This window comes from Primulina tabacum, chromosome 12, assembly GCF_025594145.1.
Source record: "Primulina tabacum isolate GXHZ01 chromosome 12, ASM2559414v2, whole genome shotgun sequence".
Lineage (NCBI taxonomy): Eukaryota > Viridiplantae > Streptophyta > Magnoliopsida > Lamiales > Gesneriaceae > Primulina > Primulina tabacum.
In genome coordinates, this window is record NC_134561.1 from 1,664,588 (window position 1) to 1,680,673 (window position 16,086).

Below are 16,086 nucleotides of genomic sequence, written 5' to 3' on the forward strand. Positions count from 1 at the left end.
TTATTTTTCAAAGTGGGTGGAAGCAGAGCCTTTGGCCAGAATCACTGAGAACGACGTCCTGAAATTCTTGTGGAAGAGTTTAGTATGCAGGTACGAGGTACCTAGGAGGCTGATATCCGATAATGGGAGAAAGTTCCAAGGGGCCAAAATCGAAGCTTGGTGTAAAGAGATGAAGATCCAACAAGTCTTTACCTCTGTAGCTTACCCGCAGAGTAATGGCCAGGTGGAGGTGACTAATCGGACGCTGGTACAGGGTCTAAAAGTTCGACTGGGCAAGGCCAAAGGCAATTGGGTGGATGAGCTACCAAGTGTCTTATGGGCATACCGAACCACTCCGAGAGAGGGAACCAAAGAAACTTCTTTCAGTTTGGTCTACGGTAATGAAGCAGTGCTCCCGGCTGAGATCGGGTTGGAATCAGCAAGGGTGATGTTTTATGACGAGGACAATGGGGCGAGACGCGCTACTGACCTTGATCTTTTGGAAGGAAAGAGGGAGGCTGCCAGCATTCAATTGGAAGCTTATAAGAACCGCATTGCACAGTCTTATAATCGGAGAGTCGTGCAAAAAAACTTTCAGGTGGGTGATTTGGTCCTGAGGAAGGTGCCAGAAGAGCAGAGGGGAAAATTGGACCCAAAGTGGGAGGGTCCCTTCAAGGTGGTCGAGAGGTTGAGCTCTGGAGCCTATTACTTAGAGAATGCGCAAGGCAAAGCTTTGAAGAGGCCTTGGAATGCTTATCACCTTAGGAAGTATTATTCTTGATTCTGTCATTGATGTATTTTATTTCCTGAATTTTCTTGTGTAATCCATCGGAATTCAATAAAATCAAGTTCTTCCTTTTAGTTCATGAATGCTGTGGTATCGTGAGAGTGATAACATGATTTTATTTTCCTACTAAGGTATCGCCTAGTAGAGGAGCATCGTGAAAAATTTTATTTTCCTACTAAGGCATCGCTTAGTAGAGGAGCAACGTGAAAAATTTTATTTTCCTACTAAGGCATCGCCTAGTAGAGGAGCAGAGTGAGGAAGAAAAAATTTCTATTTTCCTACTAAGGCATCGCCTAGTAGAGGAGCAGAGGGTGGAGGTGGTACATTTCTATTTTCCTACTAAGGTGTCACCTAGCAGAGGAGTTAGAGGGTGATGGTGTTGATTTCTATTTTCCTGCTAAGGCATCGCCTAGTAGAGGAGTAGAAGGTGATGGTGTTAATTTCTATTTTCCTGCTAAGGCATCGCCTAGTAGAGGAGTAGAGGGTGATGGTGTTGATTTTTATTTTCCTGCTAAGGTATGACCTAGCAGAGGAGTTAGAGGGTGATGGTGTTGATTTCTATTTTCCTGCTAAGGCATCGCCTAGTAGATGAGTAGAGGGTGATGGTGTTGATTTCTATTTTTCTGCTAAGGTATGACCTAGCAGAGGAGTTAGAGGGTGATGGTGTTGATTTTTATTTTCCTGCTAAGGTGTCACCTAGCAGAGAAGTTAGAGGGTGATGGTGTTGATTTCTATTTTCCTGCTAAGGTGTCACCTAGCAGAGGAGTTAGAGGGTGGAGATGGTGAATTTCTATTTTCCTGCTAAGGTGTCACCTAGCAGAGAAGTTAGAGGGGGGAGGTGGTTGATTTTTATTTTCCTGCTAAGTTATGACCTAGCAGAGGAGTTAGAGGGTGATGGTGTTGATTTCTATTTTCCTGCTAAGGCATCGCCTAGCAGAGGAGTTAGAGAGTGGAGATGGTGAAATTCTATTTTCCTGTCACCGAGCAGAGGAGTTAGCAGGGGAAGGTGGTTGATTTTTATTTTCCTGCTAAGGTATGATCTAGCAGAGGAGTTAGAGGGTGATGATTTTATTTGCCCTAACAGGTTAATAGTATCAGAGACAAACTCGTGAGAAGCAGTAAATTCAAATGCAAAATACTCAAGGTTGCATAAATAAAACGAGTTCGTACATGTCAAAAGTGCGCAAAAGGAAATAACCAAATGTAAACGTCCCAAAAGTCGCATAATCCTATGGAAAATAAAACAGTGCATAAAATAACATAAATAAAGGGGCTCAATCTAGGAATCGGGGGGGAGACTCGATATGAAGCCCTCGAAGTCGATAAAGTCAGTAGGGGCGCCTGGCGGAGGATAGCCCTGAGCATGGAAAAGGCCGACTGCACCCTCGAAACCCACCCCCAGGCAGTGAAAAGCTTTCGGGCCACAGATCTCGACAAATTCTTCGGATTTGAGAAATTCCTCTTTGAAGGAGGAGGCTTCTGCAACATGTCGTGCCTTGGCGTCTTTAAGCTCAGCCTGTGAGTTCTTTAATTCTTTCTTCAGCTTCTTGATCTCTTTAGCTTGATCCTCTATCAGCCGCTGAGACTCCTGCTTCTGTTTTGAGAGCTCACCGCACTGGATCTGGGACTCCGACAATTGAGCTTGGGACTCCGAAAGCTCCTCGGCATGCGACACTTTCATCTCATCAATAGTAGCCTGGAGCTGTTCGCGGAGAGCCTGAACCTCGCGTAATTCTTGACAAGAGTCAGATCAAACGGCGTGAGCGCGCTCAGCCAACTCCCCGACGTACATCATGCCCTGCATAAGTAGACAAGGGTGAAAAGACGATAAGAAGATCAGATGTATATTAAACATCAATCTAAAGGTTATAAGGAGAAGTATACCTCGATGACACTGCTGCATGTCCGGCGGAGGAGGTCTGACCACCCCAATGAACCCATGAACGCTGCATCGGCGTCGGAAGGAAGCTGATACATTATCTTCTGAGCCAGAGGAGTAGGACCCCGCCCCACGATGGCCGAATTCGAAGTGTATAGAGGATGCACCGCCGATGCGAGGGGAGGCCCCTCATCGGGCTCGGACCCCTCTGGAGAAGAGACCGATACGACAGAAATCTCAGAAATCTTGCGCTTGCCATGCTGAGGGGCTGACGGGCTAAGATCAGTGGATGCATTTTGCTTACCAGACGGAGGAGGGGACTTGGCGCGAGGAGGTGGCGAGGAGGCTCGCTCTGAGGCGGAGGAGGAGGAGCCTGCCTTTCTCTTCTTCGCAGCAGTAGGGGAGCTAGGGGAGCTAGCAGGCTTCTTCGCGGTAGTAGAACAGGAACCTGTTTTCTTTTTCTCAGCAGCAGAACAATCTCCCTTAGGGCCCATCGTGACTGCCGGGGTAATGGATTTCTGGGAAGCTGATGAAGAACCGCCGGCCTTTGTCTTGGAAAGTTCACGGAGAAATAGGGCGTTCATGACTCTAGTACCTGCAAGCAGAGACAAGGAACCAAATGAGAATGTTATCAAGTAACATAATAAATAAAAGAAAAACAAGAAGTATGGACAGATGAGAATATCTACCAGCATTCTCCTTCAGCTTAATTTTAGCGGGACTTAACCCGGCATGACATAGGAGATCCTCAGATAGAAGTTTGGGAATGTTAAAGCATCGATCTCCTAGTACACTCATTATCTGCAGGTACTCCTCATCTTTCTTATAACTCTTGGAAAGTTTGGGTTTAGTGAAGACAGGGCACCAATCGGTAAAGCAAGTCAATTCTTTGGGTGGCTGTACAAAGAAGAAGTATTTTTTCCAGTCCTTCACATGACTTGGGGCCCCATCAAACAGTTTGTGGCTAGACCGGGAGGTTACATAGAAAGGTCCATCTTTTGACCTGGACAAAACTAAGAAGTAGGAAAAAGTGGTGCAATTCAAAGGGAGGCCTAAAGCTCTGAATAACACAGCGAAACAGCTTATCAAACGGAAGGCATTAGGCGTGAGTAAACCTAAGTGCACCTGATAGTACTTGCTTAATTCTTGAAAGAAATCACACAGGGGGAAACGAAGGCCGGCATCAAAATGATGCTGAAAAAAGGTATAATAGCCCTTAGGGGCTAGATAAGGTCGGTCCTTTAGGCCAGGAATGATGATCTGGTGGGAGGAAGGAATGTGCCACAGAGTCCTAATTTTCGACTCACTACCAGGAGGAATGTGGGATGACAAGTGACCATACCATAAGTTATCTGCCTCAGATATGTTCATTTGTTGGGACACGTGACGAACTTCCTTACCCGGTCGACTATGAGCGGTGACTTCCTCCTCAGGAGGATCAAGGGTAAAATCAGGATCAGCTAGGGAAGTCCTACCCTAGCTAGACTCGCTGGACCTGCTAGACCTGCTAGACTTGCTGGACTCGCTAGACTCGCTAAACCTCTCAGAACCACTCGAAGAACTAGACTCGAAATCGGAATCGGAAGAAGACATAAGTGCTAAGGATAATCAAACAGGAAGAGGAGGGAACTGACCCGGATGAGGCAGGGGAAAATACTCAAAGCAATAGAATCGCAAGGATGGCCGAGCGAGATGCGTTACGGCACGTGAGGGCTGGCGCGCAAGGGCGACGGGCGAGCTGGTGCTCGGGTGATGGGCGAACGTATGACGCTCGGGCGAGCGTGGCACGGCGTGGACGAGCACGCGGCGGAGGGCGAGGGTGAGCGTGGCGCTGTCGCTGGGCGAGCGTGTGCGCTGGCGAGCATGCGCGCTGGGCACTCGGCGAAGGCGATGCGCGGCGGGGGCGCGCTGGTGAGGCGTGCTGAGGGCTTGGGCGAGCAGGCGTTGGGCGAGCTGGGGGCGCTGGGCGAGCGTGGGCGATCGGGCTGTGCGGGGGCGCTCGGGCGAGCGTGGGCGATCGGGCAAACGTGGGTGCTTGGACGCTCAGGCGAACGTGGCGGTGTACAGGCGAGCGTCGGTGCTCGGGTGCTCAGACGCGGGGGCGGGCATGGCGATGCGCGGGCGAGCGTGGATGCTTGGACGCTCGGGCGAGCAGGCGTTGGGCGAGCTGGGGGCGCTGGGTTAGAGCGTGGGCGATCGGGCTGTGCGGGGGCGCTAGGGCGAGCGTGGGCGATCGGGCGAACGTGGGTGCTCGGACACTCGGGCGAACGTGGCCATGTACGGGCGAGCGTCGGTGCTCGGGTGCTCAGACGCGGGGGCGGGCGTGGCGATGCGCGGGCGAGCATAGGGATGCTCGAGCGAGCGTCGATGCTTGGACGCTCGGGCGAGCGTGGCGGTGCGCGGGCGAGCACAGGGATGCTCAGGTACTCGGACGCTGGGGCGTGGCGTGGCGTGGCGCGCTTGGGCGAGCAGACCCGCAGGGGCAGGGCGAGCTCGCGTTGGGGCTAGCGCGCAGATGGTGAGGGCTGGCTTGGCGAGGCGCGCAAGCGAGGCAATGGCTTGCGGCTCGACGAGGACAGCGTGGCGAGCCGGCGTGCTGGGGCGCGAGCCGGTGTGGGTGCGAGGGCAGAGAAAATTTTGCATGGAGAAGTGAGGATTGGAGTGCGGAAGGAGCCTATATTTATAGGGGGAGCACAAATCTTACAAAGATTGTGATTTGATTTGATATCTTTTCCTTTTAGAGCAGGATTACGATTTGATTTGTTTCCAAATCTTGGGAGACTGGAGAACGGCAGGAAAAATGCACGGCATCACCCTTGCGAGTGCTTATTTCTGAAAAAATTATGAGGGCGTTGCCCCCACACCCCCACGACCTGACCGGGCAGGTCGATCCCCGCGACCTGATCGGGCAAGTCGATCCCCGTAATTTTCGCAGCGGCAAGCATCGTTCGTTAACGACAAACGAAATAAATTTTTCTGTTACGGTACGTCCTCGTCGCCGATAAACCAAGGACAACACAACTAATCGAACTTTGAACCTACGATTCAGTTCGACTCGGGAGGGGGAGACTGGTGATACCCCATAGATGGGCCTTGCCCAGATGGAAGACATGGATGTGCCCACTACTCTTGGCTCATCCCTAGCCCAAGTGGAAAACAAGCCCACCAAGGGCCCAGGTATTCTCCTATAAATACCAGGTTTGATTGTTCAGTTAAGCTATTCACTATATTGTTTTCAGCAGCGCCCTTAGCTGCTCCCCCCATATATCCTCAGTCTCTGACTTGAGCGTCGGAGGGGCTACGCCAGGATACCCTCTGGCCCCCTCCTAACGGTCTTATTTGTGATTTCAGGCCCAGGGTAATTTTGGAGCCCGTGTCTGGATTAGTGACGCTTGCGTGGATCGGACCCTAAATTTCCCGTGAGTATCAATATATATAAACTCTTGTGAGACGAACTCGTAGGTAAATTTTGTGAGACGGATATTCTATTTGAGTCATCCATGAAAAAATATTGCTTTTTATTGTAAATATGAGCATGACTGGACCGTCTCACGAGTAAAGCTCTATGAGACCGTCTCACAAGATACATAAAAAAAACCATATCTAATTCATGATTCTTGAGCACTTTGGACCTGTCACAATTAAATTTTCTTGTGGGCTATTTTTCATCATTATTTTTTTAAAATTTTGCTACAGAAAACAATATATACCAAATAATTTAGATAATAACGAGGTATTATTGCGTAAAATTTACTTAATTTTGATCGAATTTCTTGTTGATAGTTCATGTTCCTAGTGATATATATCTACTCGAATATTTGGTGAATACGATGAATTTTTTTGTATTAAAGAACTGAAATCAATAATTTATATACGATGATTTATTTGTAGTCTCAATTTGAAAGTGTTACATCAACTGAGTTGTATTTATGCAAATATTTGTATAGATAAAACTTTCTAGTGAAATCTTTCAGGAGACGTAGAAGGATTTTCTTTCGAACTTCCATAAAAATCTCATGTGTCATTTAATTTTCATTATCTGCTCTTACTTACACTATGCTATTTACTTTGTCGGTTCTGATGAATATCGGTTCTCAGTGTGATAAAAAATTTTGAACATACGAGTCTAAACTGTTTCCGTATTTATTATTGTATTTAGTAGTTCAATGGATCATGCGTCGGGATCAAGAAAGAAATTTTGATTGCTACTGAACTAATGGTTATGAGTTTGATTACCCATATCAACATTTTCTTGGTTAAGCCTATCATACAAGATTTGTCAAGTGCGGTTTTTCTGACAAACGTGATTTGCAGGATATTGCGTTAGTTCAGAGGTTTACCAAGTGCGGATCAAACGATAGCGACTGTGAGTTTGATCGTAATAAAAAATGTATTATTTCTCATCATATCACTTAACCTTCACACCAAACAAGTAAAAAAATTTTAGTTTTTAGAGATTGAATTATCGAGATTTCTTTTTAAAACATACAATTTCAATTATAATATAGAGACCTAATTTTTTTTAGTAAATTTAGTGGGGTGTAGCAATTATATTAGAAAAAATCTAAGTGACTAATCTTCATTTTCTTTGACCAGTTTTGGAACTTCAGAAAATTGTGAATGACATAGACAATTCATGTAATATTGGGATATTTGATTGTTATATTGCTATCATATTGGTCTCAAAAATTTACACTCAAATACAAGGTATTGACTATGAGAAAGCTTTTTCTCCGGTCGCAATATTCAAGTCCATTAAGATACTGCTAGCCATAACAGCATGGTATGACTATGAAATATCACATATGAATGTAAAGACAACATTCCATAATGGTGACATTAAGGAAGCTATTTATATGTCTCAACCTAAATAATTCACATAAGTAGGAAGTAAGCATAAAGTATGCAAACTTTAGATATCCATCTATGGACTCGTACAAGCATCGAGGAGTTGAAACCTCAGATTTGACAACACTATCAAAGATTTTGCCTTTGTTAAAAATCATGAAGAACCTTGTGTATACAATAATATTAGTGGGAGTGCAGTGACATTTCTAGTACTTTATGTTGATGACATACTGCTAAAATGATGTAGGGATATTGCACTCAACTAAAGTGTGATTAGCTAGTAAATTCTCTATGAAGGATATGAGTGAAACATCATATATATTAGAAATACAGATTTATAGAGATAGATCAAAGAGAATTTTAGGGCTCACCCAATCAAATTATATCAGTACCATACTGACGAGATTCTCTATGATGGAATCCAAGAGAGGATATCTCTCAATGTGTCATGATGTAACTCTATCTAATTATATGTTCCCTAAGAATGGTGAGGACATATGAATCATGACTCACATTCCATATGCATCTATCATTGGCAGCTTATGCACTGAGTGTTGCAAGCAGATATCAGTCGAATCTATGTTCCTTGTATTGGAAAATCGTGAAAGATATTTTTAAGTACTTAAGAAGAAGTAAGAATTTGTTCATGGTTTACGGGAGTGGAGAATTAAAATTGAAAGGTATACTGATTCTATCTTCCAATCAAATGTAGATGATTCAAAATCAACATCTGGACTTGTATTCAACCACTGAGGCCGAATACATAGCTTCATCAGCTGCATCAAAGAAGGTTGTTCGAATGAGGAATTTTTTTTAAGATTTGGGTGTCGTTCCTCAAGGAGTTGATCCAGTCACGGTTTACTGCGACAACACCGGTGTCATTACTCAAGAAAAAGAACCAAGGCCTCATCAACGATCCAAACATATACTGAGCAAGTACCACATAATACGGTAGATTGTGGGAAAATGATATATATCAGTAGAAAGAGTCGTTTTTGGAGATAACATTGTTGATCCACTGACAAAGCTCCTTCCATGACCATTGTTTGAGAAGCATCACGAATCATTGAGTTTGAGATCTATGGATAGTTGGCTATAGGGCAAGTGGAGGATTGTTAGATTATGTGCCGGCTAGCCAACTTGTGGCTTAGACTTTATTGACTTTTATGTAAAAACAATCTTTATTTTAATATTATTTTATAGTTTTATCCAATTATGACATTTAGTTTATTTCTATGAACATGAAAGCTGTATAGACAAAGTCATTGAATATACAACATGTATAATGAGATTTGTCTCTCAACGTAAGATCATGAAACTCATTAAGAAACGTACTGTATATTATAGATTGGTTCATAATCGATTCAACCATATAAAATAATGATAAAGTTCGATCGAGCTTGAGACTAGCATCTGTGATACAAACGTCATGTTTAATTGTTAAGGGTATGTAGACAATTCATACAGATGAGTGATCATTTGATGATGAACTGAACAACCCTCTCTCGAACTTTTCAAGTGGTTATCACTTATCGAGTGGAATAGTTTGAGGTTATAGTTGGACATCATTAGTCCTTTGACCCACGATAACGTAAAGGCTCAAATTACTAACGCACACTTTGATCTGTTTACCGACTCCATTGAGGTTCAACAGATGATGAGGTTAGGTATAATTTCGAAATACGTAAAAATCAATGAATTGTAGTAAGAGATTCACCACTCATCTATAGGTAAAGAAATCTTATGTTATATGATAAGTTAATAGTGCAAAGAATTTCTGGCCAGAGTAAGGCATGTGTATTTTGGAAATGTGTTTCCTCATTTGCACATATCATTTTACTTTTATTACTCAAAGATATATCACATCGTTATCGAATTCATTTGCGACTCTTGATATACCAATGGTTGCAAATTCGATCGAGATATATGATTTGAAATGACCGTACTATACGCTAACCATAACTTAAGGTTCTTGAAGGCATTGCTAGTTATACCTAAGAGGTCATGGGTGATACTACTAGATGCTCTTACCATTAATATATATATATATATATATATATATATATATATATATATATATATTAAATCTAGTATTTTCAAGAATAGAAAATAACATACGATAATTTTAATTAATGAAAATATTGAATTCTGATAAGGTTAGAATTTTGGTGGAATTAGTAGAATTTTGGCCGTAGTTTTGAAATTTCAGCAATTTAATCTCGACGCAATTTTTTTTTAGTTTCTGATGAAATGTAGGAGATGAACAAAGTCTTTGATCGTTAATCTGATTAGAAGGTTGAAAAAAATTGTTGCGACCAACTCCGCTAATCACAGACTGGTTTGGTGTCTTGCATTCTTAAGCGCAAGGTAAATCAAATCTAAATACCATATGAATGATTTTTAATCATTTGACGTCCGTTTGAACATCAATATAAAATTTTAGAACTTCCACTGCGTCTTGGGTAAAAGAAAACGATGCACCACAATATCAAACATAATAGTAGTGTCTGATTCTCTTTTAGTTGTTGATGTTTTAAATAGCTATGTTTCGGATTCTTCTAGTTTGAGTTTCATTCCGCATCGACCACAGTCGGCGAAACGTCTAAATGAATGAAACGTCCATTAAATTATCTTTTTATGAAGGAGGAGCTTAATCTCGATCATAATCAAACCAAATCTTCAACTTATCTCAAAAGATATTGCAACATAATCTAAAACATATTTTTTTAGAGTAGGTCTCTTATTAGACGGTCTCACGAATATTTATATGTGAGATGGGTTAACCCTACCGATGATATTCACAATAAAAAGTAATAGTCTTAGCATAAAAAGTAATATTTTTTCATTGATTACCCAAATAAGATATCTGTCTCACAAAATACGATCCGTGAGACTGTCTCACACAAGTTTTTGTCTTTTTTTTAATCCAAAATATCATTAATCTTTAATATATAATTCAACACATATGTGACATCAGAAATATTCTTTTGGGATAGATTCTCTTACTTTTATCTCAAAGATAGGGATGTAAACGATCCAAACCAAACCAAACAGTATCAGGCTTGAGTTTGGCTCGTTTAAGATCGTTTGAGGCTCGAGCTCGATTCGAGCTTTTATTAGTCAGGCTCGAGCTTGGTTTGTTTTGAAATTACCAAGCTCGGGAAAAGCTTGAGTTCGGCTCGTTAAAAGCTCGTTTAGCATGTTAATCAAGTCAGGCTCGAGCTTGATTCATTAATAGCTCGTTTATAATGTTTAACAAGCCTGGCTTGATCTCGGCTCGTTTTCGAGCTCGTAAAGCACAGAATTGAGCTCGAGTTTGAGCTCGATTCGAGCTTATTAAAAATTAAATATATCTATAAACTAATTTTAAATCAGACATAAAAATGTAAATTCATTCATAAATAACCAAAACGACACAAATAAGAGCTAAAAAGCATAAATCAATATATTATTGAACATTCCAAAATAATACATCTAGAATATTCATCATACACTGATATCACCATATAAATAACAATGAAATAGTTTCACCTCTTTAATACTTCAAATAAGTCTGGTGAGAAAGTAGGGAGGACGTCAAAGAATCCATTAAAATCAAGAATTACAAAATCATCTCCAATAACAACTAGTCAAGTATCCTGCAAAGTTCATAATAACAGTAGTACTAATATTTTTATTTGTCTTGTGGTAAATTCCTTCCATTGACATTAGTACTAATATTTTTATTTTTTAACTCAACAAATGAGTCAAGCTCAAGCTTACGAGCCACCTAAACGAAACGAGCTCGAGCTCGAGCTCGCGAGCCTATTATCAAACATGTTTGCGAGCTCACGAGCCGAATATCTTTAGGCTTGAGCTTGATTTGATTAAATTTTAGAGCTCAAAATCGAGCTTGAGCTTGGCTTGATATGATTCACAAACGAACTCAAACGAGCTTTTTATCGAACGAGCTTCGAATAGCTCGCAAACGGTTTTATTCATTTATATCCCTACTCAAAGATAATATCCAATTCAAAAAAATTTCTAAACTAAACTAATTATCTATACGTTCCAAATTTTCATATTTATCCAATGTTTCCAAAAAAAAAAAAATCATTAATATCTTCAAGATATATAACAAATAATGTCAAATATTTTCAAAACTTGCAAAATTTTGAATTTCTTGAACCAAATATATCACAAAAATCAATTCAACCGAAAAAATCATTTAACAATATGTTTTTAGTAAATTTCCTAATTACCTTTTTTTTCAAGTATTGGTAGAATATTTGATTCTGAATTTTTATATCACTAATTTTTAGATCAAATTTTATTTTGAGAATTAGTATTGATTTATGGGTAAAATAGAGAAAAATCATCCATTCAAGTTTCACTTTAGAATTTACTCTCTATGTCATAAAATTTTAGTACGAACTCCTCAATTTTGACAAATGATCAAAAATATCCTTGATGCTATAACTAGATCAAAATTGTATCAGAACCTAGATAAAATGATTTTAAACATATAATGTTATTATTATTATTTACTTAAATGTTGGGAAATAGATTTTCTCAAAAATTATGAATCCGAATATATGGTTTAGATTAAATATTTACAACACTTATTCCAATACTTTAGAATATTTACAAGAAGAGTTAACCAAAGTTAGACAAGCGAGAACAAAGAAGAACACATCAGAGTCCTAAGATAAACTTATGATTCAAAGTAATAAGTTCCTAGAAATAGTATCGGATTCCTCTAAACTCTCCGAAGATCTTAGAGAGATCCAAAAGACGGTACAAACTTATGGTAATCAGGTATACTATGTACCACATAAAATTAAGAAAATCCTTGAAAAACAAGAAGAAATTCTAGGAATATTAAATGATATTCCAACAAGAATTTAGACTCTAGAACTATAACCAAGCTTTATTAAAAGGATCTCGGAAAGAAGGTTATCACCTATCTTCGGTACTGAACCCTTATTAAATCAAAGAGAAGAGGTCAAGATAATGTTAAAACCTTTAACTGATGAAGAAAATATTATCAATCTAATTAAAAATGTTTCAGAAAAGAAATTAAGCAAATGACAACTATAGAAATGATTGGTCCTGAAGATCTTCAAGACCTTGTAGAATCTTTATCTAAAGATTAATATAACATGAGGTCAACCTCCCTCAACATCTTAGTCGCCTTCCCGTGAACACCGAGAGAAAGTGTGAGATCTCATAATAAAAATATGGGAGGATCCAAACAGATTTCTAAGTAGGTGGAGAAGCACATCTAGCGAGAACAAGGTCAATGAGAAATCAAATTTCCTTGCACCAAACACCATATAAGAAATCTGTTTTAGAACCAGTACATTCTTATGGGATTATGCTTAAAATTTGATGTATCGGATTTCAAAAACAGAGAAGATCTCATAGATAACTAGACATCGGCTATGAGAATCGCAGCATACACACTTGATCTCAACAAAAAAAAGATTAATGAAACTTTTATAAATGAGTTTGATGGGATTAATTAAAATCGCCTGGGACATGATTTCGACAGAAACCAAAGAGACAATCTTAGCCGAATAATGTCTTAGTGAGGTAGCTGAGAGAATGACTATCCTATTTAAAGCAGAATCTATAGAGGTGGACTATTTTAGCAGTCAAACATAGAGAAGAAAAAGAAATATACTCAAACTTTATATAGTCTTGAATTACAAGATAAATATTTGGTGGATGAATATAATATGTTATTCACTAAATACATATAATATTCAGGGGTCGAAGAATATAGCAATGCAACTTTATTCGTCAAATGCAAGTTCCTAAAGAGAAATACTAATTAGAGAATATGTCTCTGGAAATTCAAATACTTTGGCACGAATGGCCTCTTTTCTCAAAAGAAAATTGGCAGAATTATGTCATATGAAAGGATTACAAAAGAATTACAAATTATTAATGAGTATTAATAAGCATGTTCATTTATGTTGTAAAGAAAATTATCTTCTAACAAATCATTGGAAGTGAGCCACAAAGACAGAAAAAGAAGAGCTTTAGATCTCATCCTTAAGCCAGAAGGAGAAGAACTAAAGGTAGTACTTGAAAACTAAGAACAATATAGTTTAGACAAAAAGTTAGATCTTACAAATTTGGGCAAAGAAGTAGGCCATCCCAAGCATCGAACTCATCTTGAAGCACAGGGCATACACTAACAAATAAAACTTTCAGAATAGCACAAACCCGAGCTATGAAAGTTTTAAATATTGTAATTGCAAGACATGTGGAGCAAGATGTCATATTTCGACCAACTGTCCAAAAAATAATAGAAAGGGAATAAAATACTTCGAACCAAATCCGTATAGTGAAGAAGCGGTTTATTACCAAGATCTAGTTCAAGTATATCAATTTGAATATATTTCTTCATACGAGAGTATATATGATGAGACCTGATGCTCATATTCCATCTTTCTCATAGTCAAACTTTCCGTGAAATCGAGGACCTGATGGTCAGACTGTTCAAGGCCCTCCCTGAGCTAGAGTTTATGTCATGAATGAGGATCAGACAAAAGAAGCTCTTGTTGGTATTATTGTAGGTATCTCCATGCTTTGCGACTAGTGGATACATGATCTAACAACATGGAGTTTGATCAAAGTTATTTAAATTTCATTCAATAATATATATATATATATATATATATATATATATATATATATATATATATAGTGTTGATAATTTGTACACCCACCGTGCCTACCTCCGTGCTCATTAATGAGGTGACACTCATCTATTGAATGTGATGAAGCATATCCAAATTGTACATTAGCACGGAGGTGGCCACGGTGGGTGAACAGTATATTTTATATATATATATATTATATGTACTCATCGTGTACACTTATGTGAGGACTAATGAGGTGGCACTCATCTATTAGATGTAATGAAACATAGAAAAATTGCAACCAATATGTGAATGTCAAATTTCAGTTTTAGTCACACATCTTCCGATTTTTGGTAATTTTAGTCATTTTTCATCGGGAATACTGATATGACACTATACATGTTAGTGCCACATCAACGAAAAACAAAGATAATGGATTAAAACTAAAATTTGACGACATAAATGACCAAAATCACAAAAATACAAACATATAGTACGAATGAAATAATTTCCCGCATATACTTTGTAACTAGTGATTGACTCGTAAATATTGTGTGTGTTGGATATGATGCATTGCCATTTTAGAAAAATCAACAATACACTATTCTATTCAAATAGCTAGTCATTTATGGAATGTTTCATAATCTAGCTGTTAGCTCTCATCATATATATCACACGATCACTTTATATATATGTATATGTATATATAAACACGATCGAATAGCACGAGATCCAAGTCTCGTGGACAAGAAGGTCCGAGGGGACTACTTTGTCCCCTTTGCTGCGCATCGCTGCCTTGACATTCTCTAGCTTCGTCTCCGACTCTACATGTCGAGTCTAGTTCTTGAGCGTTGATGGATCCATCATGGTCCCAATCCGCAACTACATGTCTGAGTCTAGTTCTTGAGCGTTAACGGATCCATCGTGGTCCCAATCCGCAACACGGAAGGCTTGCATGAGGCTCAAGGCATGCTCTACTGCCTGGATTTGCTGTGGTAGGGAAGGCCTGAATAGGCATCAGTACCAGTCAGGATTTGTCACATATTAGCTCCTCCACTAAAAAAAATTATAATGCAAAGATCTCTACGACATTATCTGTAATTATAAAAAAATTATTAAATTTTTTATGGAGAAGGTAATATGTCATAAATGTTTTTTTTTTGACAAGATGTCATAAATGTCAAAATGTTAAATTATTTTCATATTTATTTAGAGTATTTGTAATTGTGATAAACGAGACATTTTTATGTTTTACTCGGAAACTAAAACATAGGAAATTTAATCATATATTATCAATGTTACATGTACTTATTAGAGATTCACACCCTTATAAAAAGAGGATAACACCAACAACATACTGGATTATATATATATATATATATATATATAAAGAGAAGATGAGTAATCTCAAACAAGTGCATTCACAATCAATTCCAAATCTTGAAAACTTATAGTTCCATTCCCATCTCCACCTAGTGAAGCCACAATATCTTCACAATCATCCAAAGACAACTCAATCCCAACATTCTCTATGACTTCACAAAGCTCTTCCCCTGACACCAAATCATCCCCTTTCAAATTCAGTTCTTGCAAACCACTTTTAAGCGCACTCGCGAAATCGCCAAATCCCAGGTTTTGCACGTTCAAATCGAGGAACTCTGATATACTCAATAGCCCATCTTCGTTTGTGTCCCCCTTCTGCATCATGTCGTCGATATACTGTTCACTTAGGTTGTACCCAAGTGATCCCATGATCCCGTTCAGTTCTTGAACGTCTATCGAACCATCATTGTCTGAGTCAAAGGCATGGAAGGCTTCTACTAGCCTTAAGGCTTGTGTTAGTGGCTCGATCTCGGTGAGGATGGAGTGAGCCATGGAGGAATGAGGTTGAGTCCTCCTACAAGTCATCATGGAGTTATATAGTGTGGAATATTAATGTTGCATGGTGGTGGTCATTGTCA

The 16,086-nt window shown here is 39.5% G+C and overlaps 1 protein-coding gene across 1 annotated transcript; it reads right to left on the reverse strand.

Annotated features, from left to right (window-relative positions):
* Positions 1-15,532: 15,532 nt before the first annotated feature.
* Positions 15,533-16,033, reverse strand: LOC142521296 (putative calcium-binding protein CML29). The gene has a single exon (XM_075624520.1). It carries the CDS (start codon positions 16,031-16,033, stop codon positions 15,533-15,535), a length of 501 nt encoding a protein of 166 aa, XP_075480635.1.
* Between the last annotated feature and the right edge of the window lie 53 nt (positions 16,034-16,086).